Below are 19,818 nucleotides of genomic sequence, written 5' to 3' on the forward strand. Positions count from 1 at the left end.
GGGTGTCATATCCCAGTGAGGTCATTTCCTGACTTCAAAGCATTCATCTGAACTGCCTCAGTCAGCCCTAGTGGTTATAACCTGCTGTTTCTTGCGAAAGACATTGATCTCTACTTGTTCTACTTTTCAGCTGCACAAGCCTGCGATGAAGAAAAGTACGAGGCTCTCTGACTGTCTTTGGGCCTGGACCCTCCTTCTGAGCACATTGACTGGAAGAAGGTGGGGACACTTTATTTTAAATCTGCATGAGAATTTCTGTAACTTTTCATTTATTCCATAAGGGGGAAGAAAATTGTCCTTGGATGAATTCATGACTAAGGGAATTCAGGAAACTTAAACTGCAATAAAATTCCAGCTAACAATGAAGAAGAGTAGTATGAAGGAGTAATCATCTTATTTGCATGGCATGTGGTTAAAATACAAGTAACAAATCTTTGTTGAGGAATGTGTTTCTTCAACATTTGAGTTTTAAATTGGACTTTTCACTGTTCAGTCATAACCGAATAAAACCTATGGCTTCCTAATTCATAGAAAAAGTTATTCCAATTAGTATCTGTCTACTGTATAAGTTGATTTTCCAATAAGAAAATATCTAACTAATTTGTAAAGATCTTAGAATAGCTTGCAACTATATGGAAGTGGTACATTTAAGTAATATTTGGAATTTAAAGACATATGTCTCTGTAAATGCATATGCATATTATGTTTTGAGACCATTATTTATATAACTAAATAGAGGTGGAATATACTGTACACACTTTTAACAACATTAGGTAAAATTGCACTTCTCTATTCAAGCGTAACTACTATGGAGTCAAGTTATAAGAAAAAATTAATACATTTCACCATATTCAACCAATAATCTAACATAAACATGTAAATATAATAACATCTGCAAAAAATGGCTAACTATTCCAGCTCTTTCTTTCACCTACTTATATATTTCCCGTGACCCATGAAGAAGTGTTAGTCATGTATTAAGAACCTAAGATTCTTCTAAAATATAATAGAAAGTGAAACCTTGTGAGTTAAGAAAGAGGTAAGGAATTGGATGGAAAGGCATATGAAATTTATGATGATTTTAAAAATAGAGTTGTTACCCATTTTTATTTTTTGCTGTTGTATATGATAAATACTGACCTGCACATTAACAGGAAATGCATTATTGTCAGATACTCTTAATCTGAGGAGTTAAATGTTCTTCACTGTTTTTGAAAAATTATATCAAGTGTTACTATTGTAATGACCTGTAGATGGAGTAAGTGCACAGTGTTTTATTATATAGTGGTTCATATGGAATCAAAACCAGGTACTGTAATTGACATTTCTTCTCAAATATATATTCAGTTCAGGAAATACTACATTGTCAAGAGTGTTTAATAACAAATAAATAATCCTGATCTCTATCCTAGAGTTCTTCTTTGGCAATTACAATTGGATATGGTAAAATAGAAGTAATGAAAAAAGAAAAACCTGATTAGAAAATTACATTTTTTAAAAATCACCATTCAAATGGGGATAACAGAATTGGTCTCCTCATGGGGGAAAAGTATCTTTTGGCATTTGTATTTCAATGCAAATAGGCAAAGAGTTGGCTTTAGCGATACTTATGAGATAACACCTAGAGAAAAAAGCATTTCCTGGATTTGGTATAATCTGTAAAAATATAGGGAGTGCAGGTGAAGGTTTCAGAAAACTCCACATTCTGGAGAAAATGTTAGCAACCTAATTGTGCTCTGTCATGTCAAGCTCCAACTCATATCCCTCCCCTTTCTTATTTTATTGCTTCATTCCTTAAAGTATTTGATTAAGCCTCCTTGCAGCTTAGGGTGTGTGAGCATTTCTTTTCTACTTTTATCAAGATGACCTTCCAATATCCTTGAAAGATACATGAGTAGCAGTTGGTTTTGTGACAATGAATTTGTATAACTAATTGCATTGGGAAAACTATTTCTGCCTTACTGCTGTCATCTGCCAATGAGACACCCTTGAAGATACAGAACTCATTGAATATTTCATTTCAAAAGCCAGCAAGATGCTTAATTTTACTAAAGGAGAGAAAACTCTTAAACTACAGGTTTAATGTTGAATTGGTGAGAATGAACAAATGTTTCATAGTGGCATGTTTCATATATTTATGTCATGGGTAAATTTGAGTTACAATAAATTTATTAAATTAAAATTGTGTCTGAAAAATGGCCATTTCATTTTGCTGATACAAGATCAATTATCCCCAAAACTATGTTTGCTTTTGAAATGACGCTGATTACATTTCTTCCTCTTGTCAAGTAAGTGAAATATGATTTCAAATGTTAGTATATTTCTTAGATTTATCAGTTATATGAACACACAGAGTGAAGCCAAAAGCCTATTAAATAGAGTATGGAAGTGAGATAACAGTAGCAGTTTCTCATTTTTTCTCAAGATCAGAGCTATCATGAAATATTTCAGTAGTGTGATCCATCCTAAGATAGAACTCTTCTCTTAGAGGATTTTGGAGATACAATGTTAATCATTACGTAAAATATGATCCAAGGAGCATAGATGGCAATGCAATGGATGTATGAAACAAAATATTTGAACTGTGACCACATTGTAGCTGAAGTTAAAAGACTAGAAATCTAAGGGATATAAGCCACATCTTTAATAAAATTTTAAAAGAAACAATTATTCCAATTTAGAAAAATGAAAATAAATTTTAGATTAAAAGTTGAAGAAACTGTATTCTAATTTGAGATTTGCTCACAATAAATTTGTCTTTGAACAATACACTAAAACTGCTAGAGTTTAGCAAATTGTAAATTGTTTTGGACTATATATTTTCAAAGGTCTCTTTTACCTCAAGAATGGAAATGTCAAAAATTCAATTAGAGGTTGAAATTATAAAAATTGATTCATAAACCTTAACGGGAATGAAGATTTTTTCACTTTTTAAAAACGTAATTACCATAAGAAATGATTTTTTCTATGTTGCTCATCTAAATCTCCTAAAGGAATATCAAAATTTTTTTAAAAAGCAAAACCAAACACAGATATATATGAAGTGAATGAAGGTGGAAGTGTTGGTTGGTGAAACTGTAGATTTTTGTTACATGTTAAATTTAATGAAAACAAAATGACCACTTATTTTGAACACACATAAATTTGGCGAGTAGTTTCTCCGAATTGTTATTTTCCTCACAGGCACTAACATCCTGACTTGCCTCGAAAAGATATGAATTGCAACAAGACATGCAAGAATTCCAAAAGAAAGGTCACCAATCTCATTTCCTGTAATTTTCCTTCTGTTTTTATAAATATAGGAGTACAAAAGCATATAATCTATGGGAACAAATATGAGAAAATGGTAAAAGTTAAGTTATATGACAACTCTGACTTTATTGGAATGAATTTTCAAATAAAGATTTCAATATATTTGATGATAAGACAATCCAAAGAAGGTTGTATTTGGAAAGAGGTTTTATTGGAAAGCTGTAATGGAGCCCCTGCCTCTCTTTATGCTTTCCTCAGCTATGGACAACCCTCATTACAAGATGAACTTAAAGACAACACGACTGTCTTCACCAGGATTTTGGACCGACTCCTAGATGGTTATGACAATCGCCTGAGACCAGGGTTAGGAGGTGGGTTGTATTATTGTTTTTGTTCTAAAGAAGGATTTTAAACCTTTACTATTAAGTCTTCTTTCCCTGTAAATATTAAAGTAGTAAGAATGGTAACATGTAGATTAATGGTAATACTATTTTTTAACAAATTGCTCAGTCTTAATTTACTATGGAAGTTTCATGTGAAAACTGATGTATCACAAAATGCAGACACACACTTCTCATAATGACATGAAAGAAATGTTTTATTTACTTGACAAGCACAATGCTTTCTGCATAATGACTTGACTATACAGGAAAAATGGCATGGGTAGTATTCTCTCTTCCAGCCCCAAGACTGCACCTTCTTTTTTCAGCATGGCTATGTCTGCATTGAATTCAAACAGGATATCTCTGAGTCTATTGATTTAAAAATTTATTTAGGAACATTACATATTGATCCACAATTTTGATCTTGCATTAGATACTACTTCCTTAAGGTGAAATGATAATGAGAAGCTCGTGGTTTTTTTTCCAACCATGCCTTTGACTTTATACCCTAATGTTCTGTAGAAAATTTGATTTTTCTTGGTATATCAATTAATTGATTATGCTGGTAAATTTCTACTTAGGAAGAAGATAGCACTTAATAATACAATATTTATAATAATAAGAGTAAATACTACTAAACATTGCATTTGTAAATTGGTTATTTGAATAACCCTTGAATGAGCTAATCAAACTATCTTATTTGGCTAAACAAGACTAATGAAGCTAATACAAATTATTGGTGTCAGAATAAAACAATTGAAGTAAGGAAATGAAATGTTCAAAGCCACAAAGGAAGCCACAGTTAGAATCCACAATGCACAGCTATAACTTTTGCCCCACCTTTTCCAAGGTATTTGTGGAAATAACTTAGTAACAGTATTTAAATAGCTATTAAATAGCAATATTAAGAACATCACCTCTTCTTCATCTTAAATAATTCAGATATGCAAAGAATAAGAAACTTAAGAGTTCACATTTTGATTTTACTACGGAAAAGTAGCTAGACTATAGACTTACAATTGTTTGATATTTGGATGATGTAAACATATTGGTCTGTATCATGATCTGTTTTGAGAACTGCTAAGTGCCATTAACATCTCAGAAGACTTAAGGGGATCTGCCTTGTCAAAGTCATAACTGACATGAATGTCATAAGCCTTTTTTATCAACTTCAAACATTTTTTACAGGGCATGTCCTATAAATTCCTTTTGGTTTAGTTTACACCTAGCTTTTCCTTATTATGTTCACAAAATGAGGATCATCACTTTGTGCATGATGTATCAATATAAGTTCTATGTTCATTTAAACATTTGTATTTGCTTCAGGAAAATAGTTCTTTATTTATAAAATTTTAAATGAGTTTCAAAAATTGCAGATAGAGGAAGAATCTACAAAGGGAAAAATAGTCAAGGTAACGATATAACTTTTAAAAAGTAAGATATTCAGAAGTACTGATGGGAATGTGTCTGATTCCTTTAATTCTCCTTCCTGCTTCACGATATCAATTTCTACGAAATCAACAGCACTTTATAACATATATAAACTTGGTCTTTATCATAGTTTAAGAAATCCTATCAAATATGTCAACATGTGCATATGAGTATCTTCTGAAAGATTGTGCATAATTTTCAGTTTGTGGAAAACTTTTGCACGCACGCACACACACCTTTTCTTTAATAATCAACTATGTTGCTCAGAGTACAAGTAACATGCCCATAATTGTTCATTTCTATTTCATTGTGCATAGTAACTCTTTAATAAATGCATACATCAATTCTCTAATCAAACACAGTATAAGAAGGAAGCATTTTAACTTTCCCTCACAGGCACACATAGACCATGAAGAGCCACGGAACACAAAAATATATAAAGTAGAACATGAATGGACTGAAGACCTAATTTCAAGACTAGAGATAATGGTAGATTTGTTTACAGAAATAACTATATTAACTCATACTGCAACATTACTATTCTGGTATAATCTACTTTTATTACCTATTTAATCTTAAAAATATAACAAAAAACCAGAATAGAAATAAAGTTTGCCAAATACAGATAAAGGATTTTCTTTAATTTAAATGTGTATAATATACTACAGAAATGGAGATTTAAAGTACTCAGGAAAAGTGAAAGAATGGATGTATTTTAATCTTTATTAAAATGATTTTTCTGATATCTCTGATTCCTAAAAACAGTGATTTTGAGAACACATTGATAATAGATATTAATGCAGTGAAAAATTATTTCTAATGTTTTTCCTCTATTTCTATAATAAATGTATTACCCCAGAATGTACTGCAAGTAGATAAGATGGATTTAAGAATTATGAAAAAAATTTAATACTGGCTTAATTTAAACTTCCGATTTTTTTTAGGAGTACAATTTTTATCTTAAAGGGATATAACAACATATGCTTGTTTTGTATCGAAATGGTCATCAACTGTTTTTAAATACAGTAGAGAATTTCCCTTTGTCATTAGAAAGCTACACTTTAGAAATATAGATTTCTAAGACATTTTTTGAAAACAACTTCTGCTACAGAATTAGAGAAAAAAATGTTTAACACCATGATTTTTCACTTCTATAGGTGGAATTATCTAAATTTTGCAAAACTGAATTATTTAAATACACTTTTTTACTACAGTTTCCTGATAATTTAAGTATGACATGCTTTTCAGTGGAACCCACTGAAAAATGTCCCCTTCTTTTACATGAGTCATTTGTTTTAAGATGAAAAGACTATGTAGAGAAAGTACTTAAAAGATAAGCATACTCTTTTAAAGAAGAAGTTTCCTATAAGTAGGTAGATGACTACAGCCAGAATAATTCTCATTTGCTAGAGAAAGGTGTCTGTTTTCTTTTTTATTATTATTACAAATATCTGGTTTTATAAAAATTTTAACACCATGCTGAGACAAGAATATTTTGTTCTGAATGTCCTCAGAGTATAAAGAGATGCCATAGGTGAGACTTGACGCTAATGTAAGAAATTTGTATGTGCAAATTCATTATGACTTGTTTCTCAAAAACACACACTACATATAAATGTCTTGCATTATTCTTTACAGAGATACATCTTCAGTCCAATAACAAAAATTCAATGTATACTACATATAAATGTATAACATTACTCTTTAAAGAATATAAAATACATAATCTCATTGGCCCAGAGCAGAGAAATCAGATTGCAGATATTGTTTCATGCTTTTTTGAAAGGTGACCTTTTCAGGGCTATAAACAATAGGGAGAAAGTGAAAATAAGAGGATAACAGAGAGAGATGTCTTGGAAAGGCATTTTTTAAAGATAGGAGAGATAAAAAGGGCTATGGAATATTTAATATACTTCATTTAGGAAGAAAAGGAGAAAAATTTTTTTTAAGTTGTGCATTTTTATATGTTAAGTATAAAATAAATGAAGGAAAATGTACATAGAGTTGAATTGAAAGAGTCAGTAGACAGAGAACACAAGTCAAAATTGTCAGTAATTGTTGAATTCATTCTCACTTATAATCTCTTTCTTAGGGGGCAAGTTGTGGAAGTTTTCTTCTTCTTTACAATCAGAGACCTAGCAAAACTTTGAAATATTCTTTCCTAAAGCATCGTCAGAATAAAAGGATAGAATGGTTGAGGGGGGGGAAAGGCAAGCAAACTACAGAAAAAAATGGGAAGATAAGAAAGAAAAATCAGAGATAAGAAAGCAAAAGAGAGGTGGAAAATAAGGAGAGAAAATGGAGTGGAGAGTGAGAGGTGAAGAAAGTGAAGAAGAAAAGTAGGGAGGAAATGGTAAAGGGCAGGTGTCTATAATATCAGAACGGGTAGTTTCAGTTGTCTCTTGATTCATCAAGGCTTCTCCTTTAGTTTCCAATCAGGACCAAATCAGAAGATGAATTTTCCTTATTACCAGGGTCTATCCTAAAAAAAAAGTGTGGATTCTCTCCAGTTTCCTAAAATAAATAAATAAATAAATAAATAAATAAATAAATAAATAAATAAATAAATAAAAGCTGCTTCCCTTGAACTGCACCCATCTGGGTAAAATTTTAGCCACTATCTTAGCAGCTCCTCCTATACACTGAGAGTGGGACAAAAGTTTTCCCTAAATATACACCTAAACTTTAAGGTTTGAAGGTTAATTAATGTGCTTCCAGTTCCATCTTTCCCTTCCTCTTTACCCCACTGCATATACACTTTATTTATGATATGACAAAGTCCCAAGGTTAGCCAGATGGAAGTCCTGTTTATAGTCTGGGACACACCATCAGGCTCTTCTCCACAGATTTATTGTTAACTCTCTATCTTACAAAAGGTGTTTTCTTCTATAAACTGATTTAATTCCTTGAAAAAACAGACTAGGGCACAACTATATTTACTAAAACTCAAACAGGGTATCATCAAAAGGAATGAGATCTTGATTGAGCCGTATTTTGGAGGAATTGAAGAAGAGCTTTTACCGTCTTCCTCCTCCTTGGGTTCCTGGAAATATTTTTCTTATTTCTAAGCTCAGCCTTAAACTTAGATCTTGATAAAAATTGTATAGGATGATAGATGTCTTTCAAAGATTCTATTAGCTATCGCAAAATATAGAAGATAAAGGAAAGCTGAGACATGAATGTCTACTCATCAGAGGACTAACATGGATGGATGGGTAGAGAAGAATAATTAAATAAGTCTTTATTAGAGAGTGGACTTTATTTATTCTTACCACACATTTAACCAATATTTTGTTATGATTTTATTCTTTCTCCTATAAGTGTTGTAATTTTAGAAATTTTACTCAATTGAAAGTATCAATTAGATGAGTACTTGGAGTTTTCTCTCAAGGTATTTTAGCACTATATGTAATTTTAAAAACCATTCTTTGCCTCAAAGCAGACTTTCTATCTTAATATTTCCAATATTGGATTATTTAAGCCTATAGGAAACCTTTGTGACTTTCCTGAGTCAATCATTCCAAGAAATCTCAACTTTAAAATATGAGCATCCCAACTAGTAAAGCAAGGATTAGATATGCCTTACAGCTGGCAAAATGGTGTTGGCTCCTTGGGAAATTAACTTGAGATATTGAATTCTGTTTCTTTGTGTCAAACTAACAAAAGGTAGAAAACAGAGTGCTCTGAAACTATTAGCAGATTAAGTTTTGTGATATTTTGTGCACCTTTGTAAAATATAGGTGACAAAAGCACAGGGAAGACAGTATACTTAAACCTTTTTATAAATCACATTTTCTCTATATCAAGAATATAAGACATCTGATAGGCACCATGCTCTTTTATATATTTACTTATTTTACATCTGGCATGACATTGAAATCTGAGGGAACCATTTTATTCATTTCCAACTAAAACTAATATACGTATTTGTCTTCAAAAGCCAGAGTTTTAAACATTGAGATGGCAAGATATCTCAATAAGTAAGAATGTGATAAAAATGAAAAGATTCTAAATTACTGACAAAATGCAAAGAAATAAAAATAAGGTTAGGACTAACAGTCCCTTCTTTTTGGTCACCAGAGAAATAGTTTTTAGTGTTATCACTTGAATTTCTACTCTGGAACCCTTCTTTTTTAATTTGTTCTACTTTTTTTCTTGTGCTTTTAATGCAAGGTGTTTAGCAAATGTGCAGATTTCAGCATAATGAAGAAATTCTGTGACTAGACATTCTATAATTCAATTAAATTTTGTGGAAAAAGCAGTTACTGAAAACCCAAGAGAAAGAGTTAAAATAAACCCAAAACACCTTTAACCTTTACCAACTGAGATCACCAGAAAGTTCAGGAAGTCAGTTCATGTAAAGAAAGCAGCCTAAATACACAAAGGAATGTTTAAATGTTCTAGCATATTTAGCAGACTTTTATTCTCATATTTTTTCCTTTTGTATATAAACCATCTACCTTATCAGTGTCAAAATAAAATGTAACCGTTGATATATACTCAAGTTGTAAAGTCATATGTATTATTAGAAAACGGCACAGTTTATTGATGTGTGTGTATGCATGTATGTGTGCATGTATGTGAAGTTACCCTTGACCTTTATACAGTTTCCATGCCTCACCCTGATTCTAGTATCTATGTGGAACTTTTAAAAATATTTTTTATGGATGACTGCTTTTGCCAGACAAAATCAGAATTCTATATTTAAAAAATAATCGTGTGTTTTCCTGAGAAGACAATTTCATTTTCAATAACCATGGGCTTTTCCATTTCTGGTTATTTTAAGAAAGAAAAAGCCTAAGTAGATGGCATATCACTCCAAGATTGTTATATGATTATTTTCATATAACTAAAAGTGCTACATGAAGAAGAACAGGTAATATGATGCCTCAAAGTTATCGCAAGGTTGTACAATGTTGATCAAGTCTTACATAGACAATAAGAAACCCGTTCCACCAAGAGAGCAATGAACAATCTTCTCTAAAGGTTAGCCCCCTCCAATAGAATCTGCACTTAAAACTTTCTCAGCAGAAGGAGGGAAGGAGGAGATTTCTCAGTGAAGATGAGATAAATAAAATTCATTTCTCTCTTCTTCCCCCCCAGTTGTCTGCTCTCTGTGCCCATTCATTGTGCGTTCTTCTGTGTTTCCTCTTGAATTCTTGTCAGTGACACTGGGAATCTGTGTCACTTTTTGTTGCATCATCTTGCTGCATCATCTCTCCGTGTGTGCAGTGTCACTCCTGGGCAGGCTGGACTTTTTTTTCGTGGGGCGGCTCTCCTTAAGGGGTGCATTCCTTGTGCATGGGACTCCCCTATGCAAGGGACACCCCTGCATGGCACAGCACTCCTTGTGCACATCAGCACTGCACATGCGCCAGCTCACCACCCGGGACAGGGGGACCTGGGTTTGAACGCTGGACCTCCCATGTGGTAGGACCTCTATGCATTGAGCCAAGTGCACTTCCCTCATGTGAGTTCTTGGAATCCAAAACCACAAAATGATTAGGGATTGGAAAGACACCTTGAGACTTGGGTCTCTATCCCATATCCATATTTTAGCCAAACACACCCAAACTTAAGTTGCACTACATATCAACTAGGGGAAAGTGGCCAACTACTCTAATACTAAGAATGTAGGAAGGAAATGGAAATGGAAAACAGGGAGCAAAAATATTTCTCTAGGCTGAATGGCAGGGAATTGAAACATGGTCTGATCCAAGAGTGTACATTGATGTTTAAGTGGTGGAGCCAAGGATGTTTTCAATTTCCAAACAGAACCATTTCACACTGAGGTTTTGAGATACATTAGTTATTGTGATAACTAATATTCTATTTAGTGTCCATGTACTGATTGTGTGCAACATTTTAACCTCATTTTGTGTTCCATTCAATTTGTACAGAAATGTTTCTACATGGGTTTTTAGGCATTTATAATTCTTTTTTTTTTTATGTAGCATGATCCTTTTTTCACAATCTAAAAACAACAGGGGGAAAGTGGTCACCTCAGTTCTTTAGAGCATTTTCTCATGGTAGCTAATACATGTTGATTATTCCTAAAACTTCTAGGGAGCCAATGTTTGTAGAGACAGCTATTTTCCTGTTATTCCTTGGGGAGTCATTTTAAAATAATGAAAGTATGCTCTCTCTGCACTCAAGAAATAGTGATAGTAGATAGCAGGCATGCTGTCTCCAATTGCCAAGCACATGCAAGTGTGCAGACAGAGGTTACTGTATATTCCCCCAAAGTTTACACTGGTCTTTAATAGATTCCCGCTGCAATAATAGAAATGATAAAGATTGACATGAGCATAATTTTGATTTTATAGATGCCACAAAGTTCCATATGAGAGTCAGCATAAATCTGATACTTTTAATCTGGGGAGAACTAAAGTCAACCTAGGAAAAAATTCAGGTTGAGTCAATCAATTGGGGGAAAAAATCATCAACAGAGATTGGCCACTTCAAGAATCCTCCTTTACGTGATCCAAAAAGGAAAATGATGAAAGAAAAAAGACAAAAAAATGAGCTCAAGAGAATAAAGAAAAATGCTTGCTTTTGTGAATAGAGAGTGTGTATGTTCTTTCTATTATTCTTAGCTAAGAGGCAGCCCTGAGTTTTTAATAAAAAATGTGAACTGATGGTGGAGCTTTAAGAAATAACATATTTTGACTAGAAAAAAAATATTAGTTATGTAAAATATGTATATGGAGAGAAAGTGTGTGATAGACCAGAGATGTAGATGTTTAGAGAATGGACAGTGGAAGAGGTGAGAATGGGGATAGTATTGGATGAGAATGGCAAAAATTTGATGCAATTCCTATGTTGAAAAGCTCATTTTAGCATTTTGGAACCAATGAATTTGCAAAAAAGATGATTTTGAATGAAATCTCAGGGATTAGTTAAATAAGGGAATATTTCTACCTCCAAATTTTTTATTCATTTGATAGACACATTATGTGTAGTATAAAACTTGACCTTCTTAAGAAAAACTTATTTGAAATTTGTTTTAAAATTTATTTTAAAAAGTGACTTTCTGAGGGATAAAGCTCAACTCTTGATTTTCAAAGGAATTCAGTTTTGCATAAATTGGGTCATTTTTTAATGACTTATGCCAGGGATAATGATATCCTGGTAAATGAGACAAATTGTTCAAGACACGGGATTGTTATTTTTCAGAACTAAAAGTGAAAATTACCAAAAAATTATCTTTTCCATTAGCACCGCTCAAAAAATTGTTTCCTTTTCTGCAAGCAGCATTTTTGTGTTTCTTGGTGAGTGACTGTATTTCTTTGTAAATGGCTACATTGAGTTTTCCACAGATAAGCTATAAATATGCTTTAATAGTTGATATGCATGCCATCAGAGGCTAATAAAATAAAATCATGTTATAACTTGAAATGGAAATTATTAAATGTACTCTTTCTATGCCATCATCTCTTCTCCTCAAATCCTCAAAATTGAAGAGACTTATGTGGGTTTTCAGATTTTTCCCAGGGAGTAATTTGGATAATTTGGTTATGATTTAGTGCAAGAAAGCAGTCATTCATAAAACATACCCTTGAGTCCTTCAAGAGTTAATAAAACTTACTGAGAAATACCATATACTTCACAGGAGTAGCCTAAATACCTTGAGGATCTGCCCAGCTAGTGTAAGAATAAGCTTAAGCATAAACCTATATGCTAACATTTTTGTTATAATGTGAAATGGTTTAATATCATTTGGGAAAATGTATCCATACTTGAAGAATTCATTAAGCCAAAGATGAATTCTCCTTAAAGATTCTTCCTCCCAAAGTGGCATATTTAGGATCCGTTCTCCATTGAAAATATTAACTGTGAAATTTTAAGCAGTAAATTATCAGGACTACACAGTGGACCAATTTTAGAAATAGCTAATCAAAGCCAATAAATTTCCCATTTGGGTGTGAGTCTGTGGTGGAGAGATCTAATAAGGGATGTTCACAGACACTCACTGTCCCAATTTCCTGCTTCATCAGAGCGTGTAACTGAAGTGAAGACTGACATCTTCGTCACCAGTTTTGGACCCGTTTCAGACCACGATATGGTAAGTGACACTGAATCTTTGATTTCTTTGGGATTTTTTAAAAAATTAACTTTTAAAGAAAAAATGTAAACAAAGTGTCTAGGGAACAACTGAAGTAGTTTGGTTTATTATATCTTTGTGTCTCTGTGTATATATCATACAATATATATTTTAAAATCTATTTATTTATATACAGTTATAATATAAAAATACTCAGTTCACAGACCAAATCATTTCTATAGTTATTAACAATTGCACTCTTGGCAATCATTGTTTTTGGTCCATCCCTGAGATGATAACTTTGCTTTGGTTGGTGGTCTGCAAGCCAAATAGTGTGATTTACCTTTCACTTTAGGTCACGTTGATTCAAGGATGCTAGGTTTTCAGGTAGCCAGCACCATGATAAGATGGCCATAAATATTATGATTTCTGAATAATTTTTTGACTAAAAAAGGAAAATGAGTATAAAAGCTGAGCGAATAGTTGACCATAATTTGATGGAAAAATAGTTAAGATAAAATACAACACTGGGAAGCGTTTGGCTTCACAAGGAACTGTTAAAATAGTACCAGGAGTGGGAATGGGAAGAATAAATACTTGATCTTTCTTTCCTCAACCTGGAAAAATTACCATGCATTTCTTTTATATATGGTGGCAGTTGGTAACTCAGCTGAGCTCTACACATTTTATGTATTTCTGAACTCATAACTTCCAAGGTTTTATATAAGGATATCACCACAAAGAGGCCATGAAGACATATCATTATGAATATTTCAAAAACACATTAATTGAACATTATTTTTGAAATGCCCCTTTGTGATACCATCTTCATTTAAATGTCCTCTAATTCATACTTGCCAGGATGATTCAGGATAAAAGTTAAAAAAAAAATCATGTCTCAGTTTTCCAGGTTACTATGGAAAATACTACACAATAGGCTAGCTTAAACAATGGGAATGGATTAGTTCACAGTTTTGAGGCTAAGAAAAGTACAAAATGGAGGCATCAACAAAGGAGATGTTTTCTTCCCAAAATCTGTAAGATTCTTGTGCTGGCTGCCAGTGATCCTTGGCTTGCAGCTCTGCTTTGCATCACATGGCAATATCCTCTCTTCTCTCTTCTGGCTTCTGCTGTCTTCTGGCTCCTCCCCATGGCTTTGCTTATAAGGCCTCCATGGGATTCAGACCCATGCTGCCCATCAGGCTTGCTGGCCACACCTAAGCTAAAAATAGCATCTTCAAAAGGTTGTTAACAGTGGGCTCATACCCACAGGAATGGTGTTAAGATGAGGAATATGTTCGTTTGTTTCCTGGGGTACATAATTCAGCCTATCACATCATCCTAGGCCAGCATTTTCCAAAGTGTGGAAATTCACACCTTGGCAGGATAAAAGCTCTGACAATTCTGGAGGTAAGGAAATGTATTTACTTATATTAAATCTAGTTTTTTCCAATCATATTTGACAAAAATACTTTTCTTTTTCATTCAATATCTGTTAAAATTTTGTAGAAACAGTGTCCTGTGTATCAAATATTGGGAAATTCTGGTAGAGGTAATAATAAAATATTTTGGATCTTAAATTAGTTTATGAAATATACCAAATGCACAAATAGGGGTCAGCAGTACATATGAGAAATGGCAGGGTGGTAGGTGAGATTCAGCTAGGTTATATGCTTGCGTTTACAATCCCACCTTCTCTACTTACAAGGGTGTGACCTTCAGGGAGTTACTTAATGTCTTTTTTGCCTTGATTTCCTCATGTGAGAAATGGAAATAATAATTTATTATTATTGGTTTATTACAAATATTAAATGCCTCTTAATAGAGCCAAAATAGTTAAAACCATTCCTGGCATATAATAAACACTCAATAAATGTCTGTCAATCTTACTACATAAGATATAAAAATATAAAAGTCAACTATTATTGTGTATTTATTCCTCTGGAAACCCATTTAGTCAATATGGTTAATGCATATGCCATTTTATTGGAATGCTGTGAGACACGCTATTTTTTACTAACATGATCATTCTCTCAAGACCTAGCTCTTTGTGGTTCCTCCCATGTTGGAACTTAGTCTTACTATGACATTTTCTCATCATGCTACTAAGAATCTTTAATGGATTCACTGAGGTTTAAAGTCAAATTCTTCTTCTTCCTGTATTCCATACATTTTTAAAAATTATTTTTCCACTTTCCCTCATTCACTCCCAGTGTTGATTATTTGTTGAGTAGGACCAGACTTTAGTCATTTGCATTTATCCTGCTCTCTGAGAGGCAATGGAGCTTGAGGGTTAAGAGGACCAGCTCAGGGGGCAGGCTGCTGGGCTCAGAGCTCACCGCTACAAGCTGGGTGACCATGGGCAGATCACATAAACTTTTGAGGCTGAAAGTCCTTGAAATGGGTGAATTATTAGAGTTACCTAACTATAAAAGGGACCCATCTAAATCCTGTATTTTCTATTAGGTCCAATGCTTCATGACCCAGATGTTTGATGAAAACATTTTTTTTTATTAAGCTAATAACAAAATTAACTTTTCCTTTCTGTATTCTTACCATATTTATTGACTAGCACACACAATTTAGAATTTTGCCACATATGCCGTAGTGTTCTGTAAGATTGTTGTTGTCGGTTTTTTTATAAATATCTCATTTTCCTGTAGTGATCCCCAAAGCTATAAAGACCAAGTTACTTCACATCCCTCATTGTATCAGTACTTTGGGCTTAGAGTAAGTGCTGAATTATTACTTATTTGGTTATAGGTTTAGAGGCTTATAGTATCTTTAAAAAAATTGGGGGGAATGGATGTGGCTCAAGTGGTTGAGCCCCTGCTTCCCATCTGGGAGATCACAGGTTCAGTTCCTGGTACCTCCTTAAAAAAAAAAACCCAAAATAATAAGCAAAGACAAACTAAAAAATCAACTCAGGAGAGCCGAAGTATCTCAGTGGTTGAGCTTCCCACATACGAGGTGTCAGATTCAATTCCTGGCCCCTGGTACTTAAAAAAAAAACAGTAAAGAAAAAAAATTGGGTCTTTTGGGACCCAATAAATTATACCCTTCTTCCCCCCCTGAATTCTAAACAGTTAGAGAAATAAGCAGTGAAATAAATGATACAGGAAATAAGGGTACCAGAGTGAAGAGCAGGCAGATTTGCTGCTCTCCCCCCCCCCCCCCCCCCCCAGTCACAGGAAGCATTGGTCTCTGCGGCTCATCTACATCGGGACACCACAGGGTTTGTATCTAATGGACAGCCAGCATCCAAAAGGGAAAAGAGAAGAGGAAGGGGCTGAGACAGGCAAGCTTCATTTCTCTTTCTAAAGTCGCTCATCAGATTAAATTTTCATACACCCTCTCCCTGGCAGAACAGAATGAGGGCCGGAGAGCATTCAGACTTATACACTGTGGAAGCGCCCTTATCGTGGAGGGAAACATCAGGAGAAGGTGTCAAGCATTACAGATATCATACACCAGTTACAATGATGAAAATACTTTTTTTCTTTTCTAATTATCAACTCTGTCTCTGTCCCCAGTACATATGGAGAAGATGCTCAACAGGGACTGTCAAAGACAGTTACCAAATGAAGCCACATACAATTACAACCTCTTTTCTTCTCTCAAAAATATTAGGTATACCTTTGGGGTATTTGTTTAGATTAGTTGTGATTTAAGGAGCCAGTGATGTGTTCTGTCTTAGACTAAAGCTGGACACCAAGACCTTTCCTACACCATTAACTCTGGGATTATATGCGTTACTTTTCATATATGACCTTTGGTCAAACATCAGATAAGAAGAGCGTGAAAGAGGGCAGAGTTGTCCCAGTCAGTGATACTCCCTATTGTCTGGAACTTCTGAAGCAGACAATGTTTAAATTGTTCTGTAAATGGATAAAATTAGGTCTACAACTTATTTGCTAAGTGGCTAGTGAAAATTGTACTTGCCCACCCTGTTTTAGAAGAGTAGTCATTTAAATCACAGTATGGAGAATTATGCTACAAGAACGGCAATGTGATTTAGAGATAATCAAATTAAAAGGCAAATTAACAAAGCTATTTTTTCAAAATGGGAAATGCTTTGTAATTTCTCAGGTGAGGGCTAATAATAATCTAATTAGTAGCAATAACCATAGCGACACTTAACAACTTTGAATGCTTATAATATGCCAGGCACTTTTTAGATCATATTTTATCTAATTCTCATGCCAAAACTTTTAGCTAAATACTATTATTATCCATATTTTCCAGAGGAAAGTGACCTAGCTAGCTAAGAGCCGTATTTTGATCCCCAACCATCCAACTCTAGAGACATCATATCTCCCAAGACAGCCGACTTCACCTGGAATAGAAAACAAAATTAGGACAGCTCCTTAACTTTATTTTAAAACCATTAATTGGCAATCATACAGTACATTCCCAGGACACTAGGTTCTGCCAGAAATATCCAGGCAGCAGAATCATAGATCCTTCTTTCCATAGTACTTAAAATGAATTAAGTGAAAGCACACACAGATGGTAATAAATGGTGTAAGTGGAAACACATCAGTACAATATTTATTTAGGGACTTAAAGGGTATTTTTGTAGGTCTTCAGAGTAAGGCTCACATTCTCCAGGGACCTATTCTATTGAAAAGGGTAACTCAGAGAGTCACTTCTCCTTTGTGGAGAGGTTGACTCCTGAAGCTTGAGCAGATCCTTCAGTAGAGCTGCCCTTTTGCTCCGACGCTTTCCGTGGAGTACCCCCTTTTGCTATCTGTTTTGGCTTTGCTTGGTTCATATAATACATTCTCAGGTTTCCTGCTCTCCCAAACTTCCAAAGAAATAGTACCTTTTCATTTCCAGAAATCTAACATAAGTTTGCATTGGTTAAAAAAAATAAAATAAAATGGGAGACAATAATTTCTAACATTTACAGATAGATTCCCATGTGCCGGACAACCTTTAAAGATATTACCTTGTTGACTTCTCATTTAAGCTAAGTGAAATAAGTGCTGTCATCATCCCCATTTTATAGATGAGGAAACTTGGATATGAAGAGGGTAAAAAACTTCCCCATGGTCTCTCAGCTGGCAGACTGACAATTTAGTTACAGTTATTAGGTTTTGAACTTACAACCATAACTACTATGCTTTGACTCTACCTCCCTCCTCCCTCTTGTTCCAACTTCCTGAAGAAGACGGCTCTGGCCCATATTGGTCCCACTGTCCATAATGGCTCTAATGAGCTGTGACCCTGTGTGCAAGGTGATGTTATACAAGTAGCTTTGGGTGGCCACCTGCTGCCACCATGGCAACTATGCAGAGGGGCAGACCTCAGAAAGTGGGAGTCCAAATATTGACATTATTTATTAGGCAGGAGTTTCTCATCATCAACTACTTTTATTTCAAGTTTCACATTTCTACTTCTAACAGAGGGGAAAATGGGAAAGTTAAAGCTTACTCAATAACTTTTACTTCATGTATATGTGTTTGTGTGTGTGTGTGTTCGACTGGTAAGATATTTGGAGGGAGAATGTCTTAAATGAATTTGGGGACTTCATTATATATCGTTATAACAGGTAAATACAGTTGGCCATAAACATGACAAACACGTAGACATTAAAACTTTGGCAAGTTTTGATATAATATTTTGTCACCCTCACCATTGGGATATATCTTTTCAAATATGTGATCATGAATCTATTTTAAATTTATTTTATACTTAAATTTTATTTTAATTTCAAAACATCCTTGGAGCAAGCAAAGGAACAAAATTCTTAGATTCATAGGGAAATGGGCAGTTTAGACATTCTTGGAACCTTAATCTAAAGGTGGGATCCCCTCTCTTGCTGACTATTTTGGAGTTCAGTTGTATAGAGAATAGAGTTTATGTGGTGTAGGGGTGAATAATAGAAAAATCATGGCATAGTTTATACCTGCCTCACAAGTTTGTCTGTTGTCCCGAACATGCACAGCCCAGAGTAGACTCATCTACGCTATTAGGGTGGGGAAAGCGAGAGAGAAGTTTTCAAATAGCATAAGCTTCTCTCCAAAACTTGTCAAAATTATCAAGTCCAGATTCCTTAACCAAAGTTTTGAGAATTGCTTGTAACCACCTTCAAATCTACCTCTTGAATCCTTGATTTTCACTATCCTCTTAACCAAGTTTCCCCCCATGGTCTGCTTCATTTCCCTGGCAAGCAGGGCTTCATCTCATCCCTTGTTGTAACCCAGGTCCATTCTCCACTTCTCTCCTCATGGAAAATACTGTTGCATGTTCCTCGTTCTCCTGTATGAGTTGCTCTTACAGCATGCAAGTCTAAATGGTCTCTCACGCTGCTGAATTTGATGAGTGCCTAATGAATATTTGTTGGTAAATAAGTTCTATGCCATGTATTACAATCCCTTTCATATAACCATTTCAGACTCAGGGAAACCTAACCAGCAAAACAAGGTAACTTGTCTCCAAAGACAGACTGGCATCATGTAACAGTTCATTGTTTCTACCTCAGTGCAAGCTAGCACTATGCTTGGCACACTGTAAACACCATCCCATAATAATTATTAAACACTTTATCAGCAAGGGATCAGCAATGCCAAACATACGCCAGAAGAATGCATCTTCATTAAATCTTTACCCTCTCTTGCTTAAGCCCTGGTAAAGAGACAGATAGTCAAATTTATGCTCAGCAGGACTAGACACAGACATGACTTTTCTGTGTTCTAAAGACAA

The 19,818-nt window shown here is 34.3% G+C and overlaps 1 protein-coding gene across 2 annotated transcripts in view; it reads left to right on the forward strand.

Annotated features, from left to right (window-relative positions):
• GABRA1 (gamma-aminobutyric acid type A receptor subunit alpha1) overlaps positions 1–19,818 on the forward strand; it is a 54,922-nt gene that overhangs the window by 2,823 nt on the left and 32,281 nt on the right. For both annotated transcript variants that reach the window (XM_004450562.4, XM_058281859.1), the window contains exons 2-4: positions 131–219; positions 3,511–3,623; positions 13,064–13,131. In XM_004450562.4, coding sequence (XP_004450619.3) covers positions 146–219; positions 3,511–3,623; positions 13,064–13,131 — 255 coding nt within the window. In that variant the 5' untranslated portion in view covers positions 131–145. The remainder of the gene's footprint in view (positions 1–130; positions 220–3,510; positions 3,624–13,063; positions 13,132–19,818) is intronic.

The sequence above is a fragment of the Dasypus novemcinctus genome, chromosome 2 (assembly GCF_030445035.2).
Source record: "Dasypus novemcinctus isolate mDasNov1 chromosome 2, mDasNov1.1.hap2, whole genome shotgun sequence".
NCBI classification, from domain to species: domain Eukaryota; kingdom Metazoa; phylum Chordata; class Mammalia; order Cingulata; family Dasypodidae; genus Dasypus; species Dasypus novemcinctus.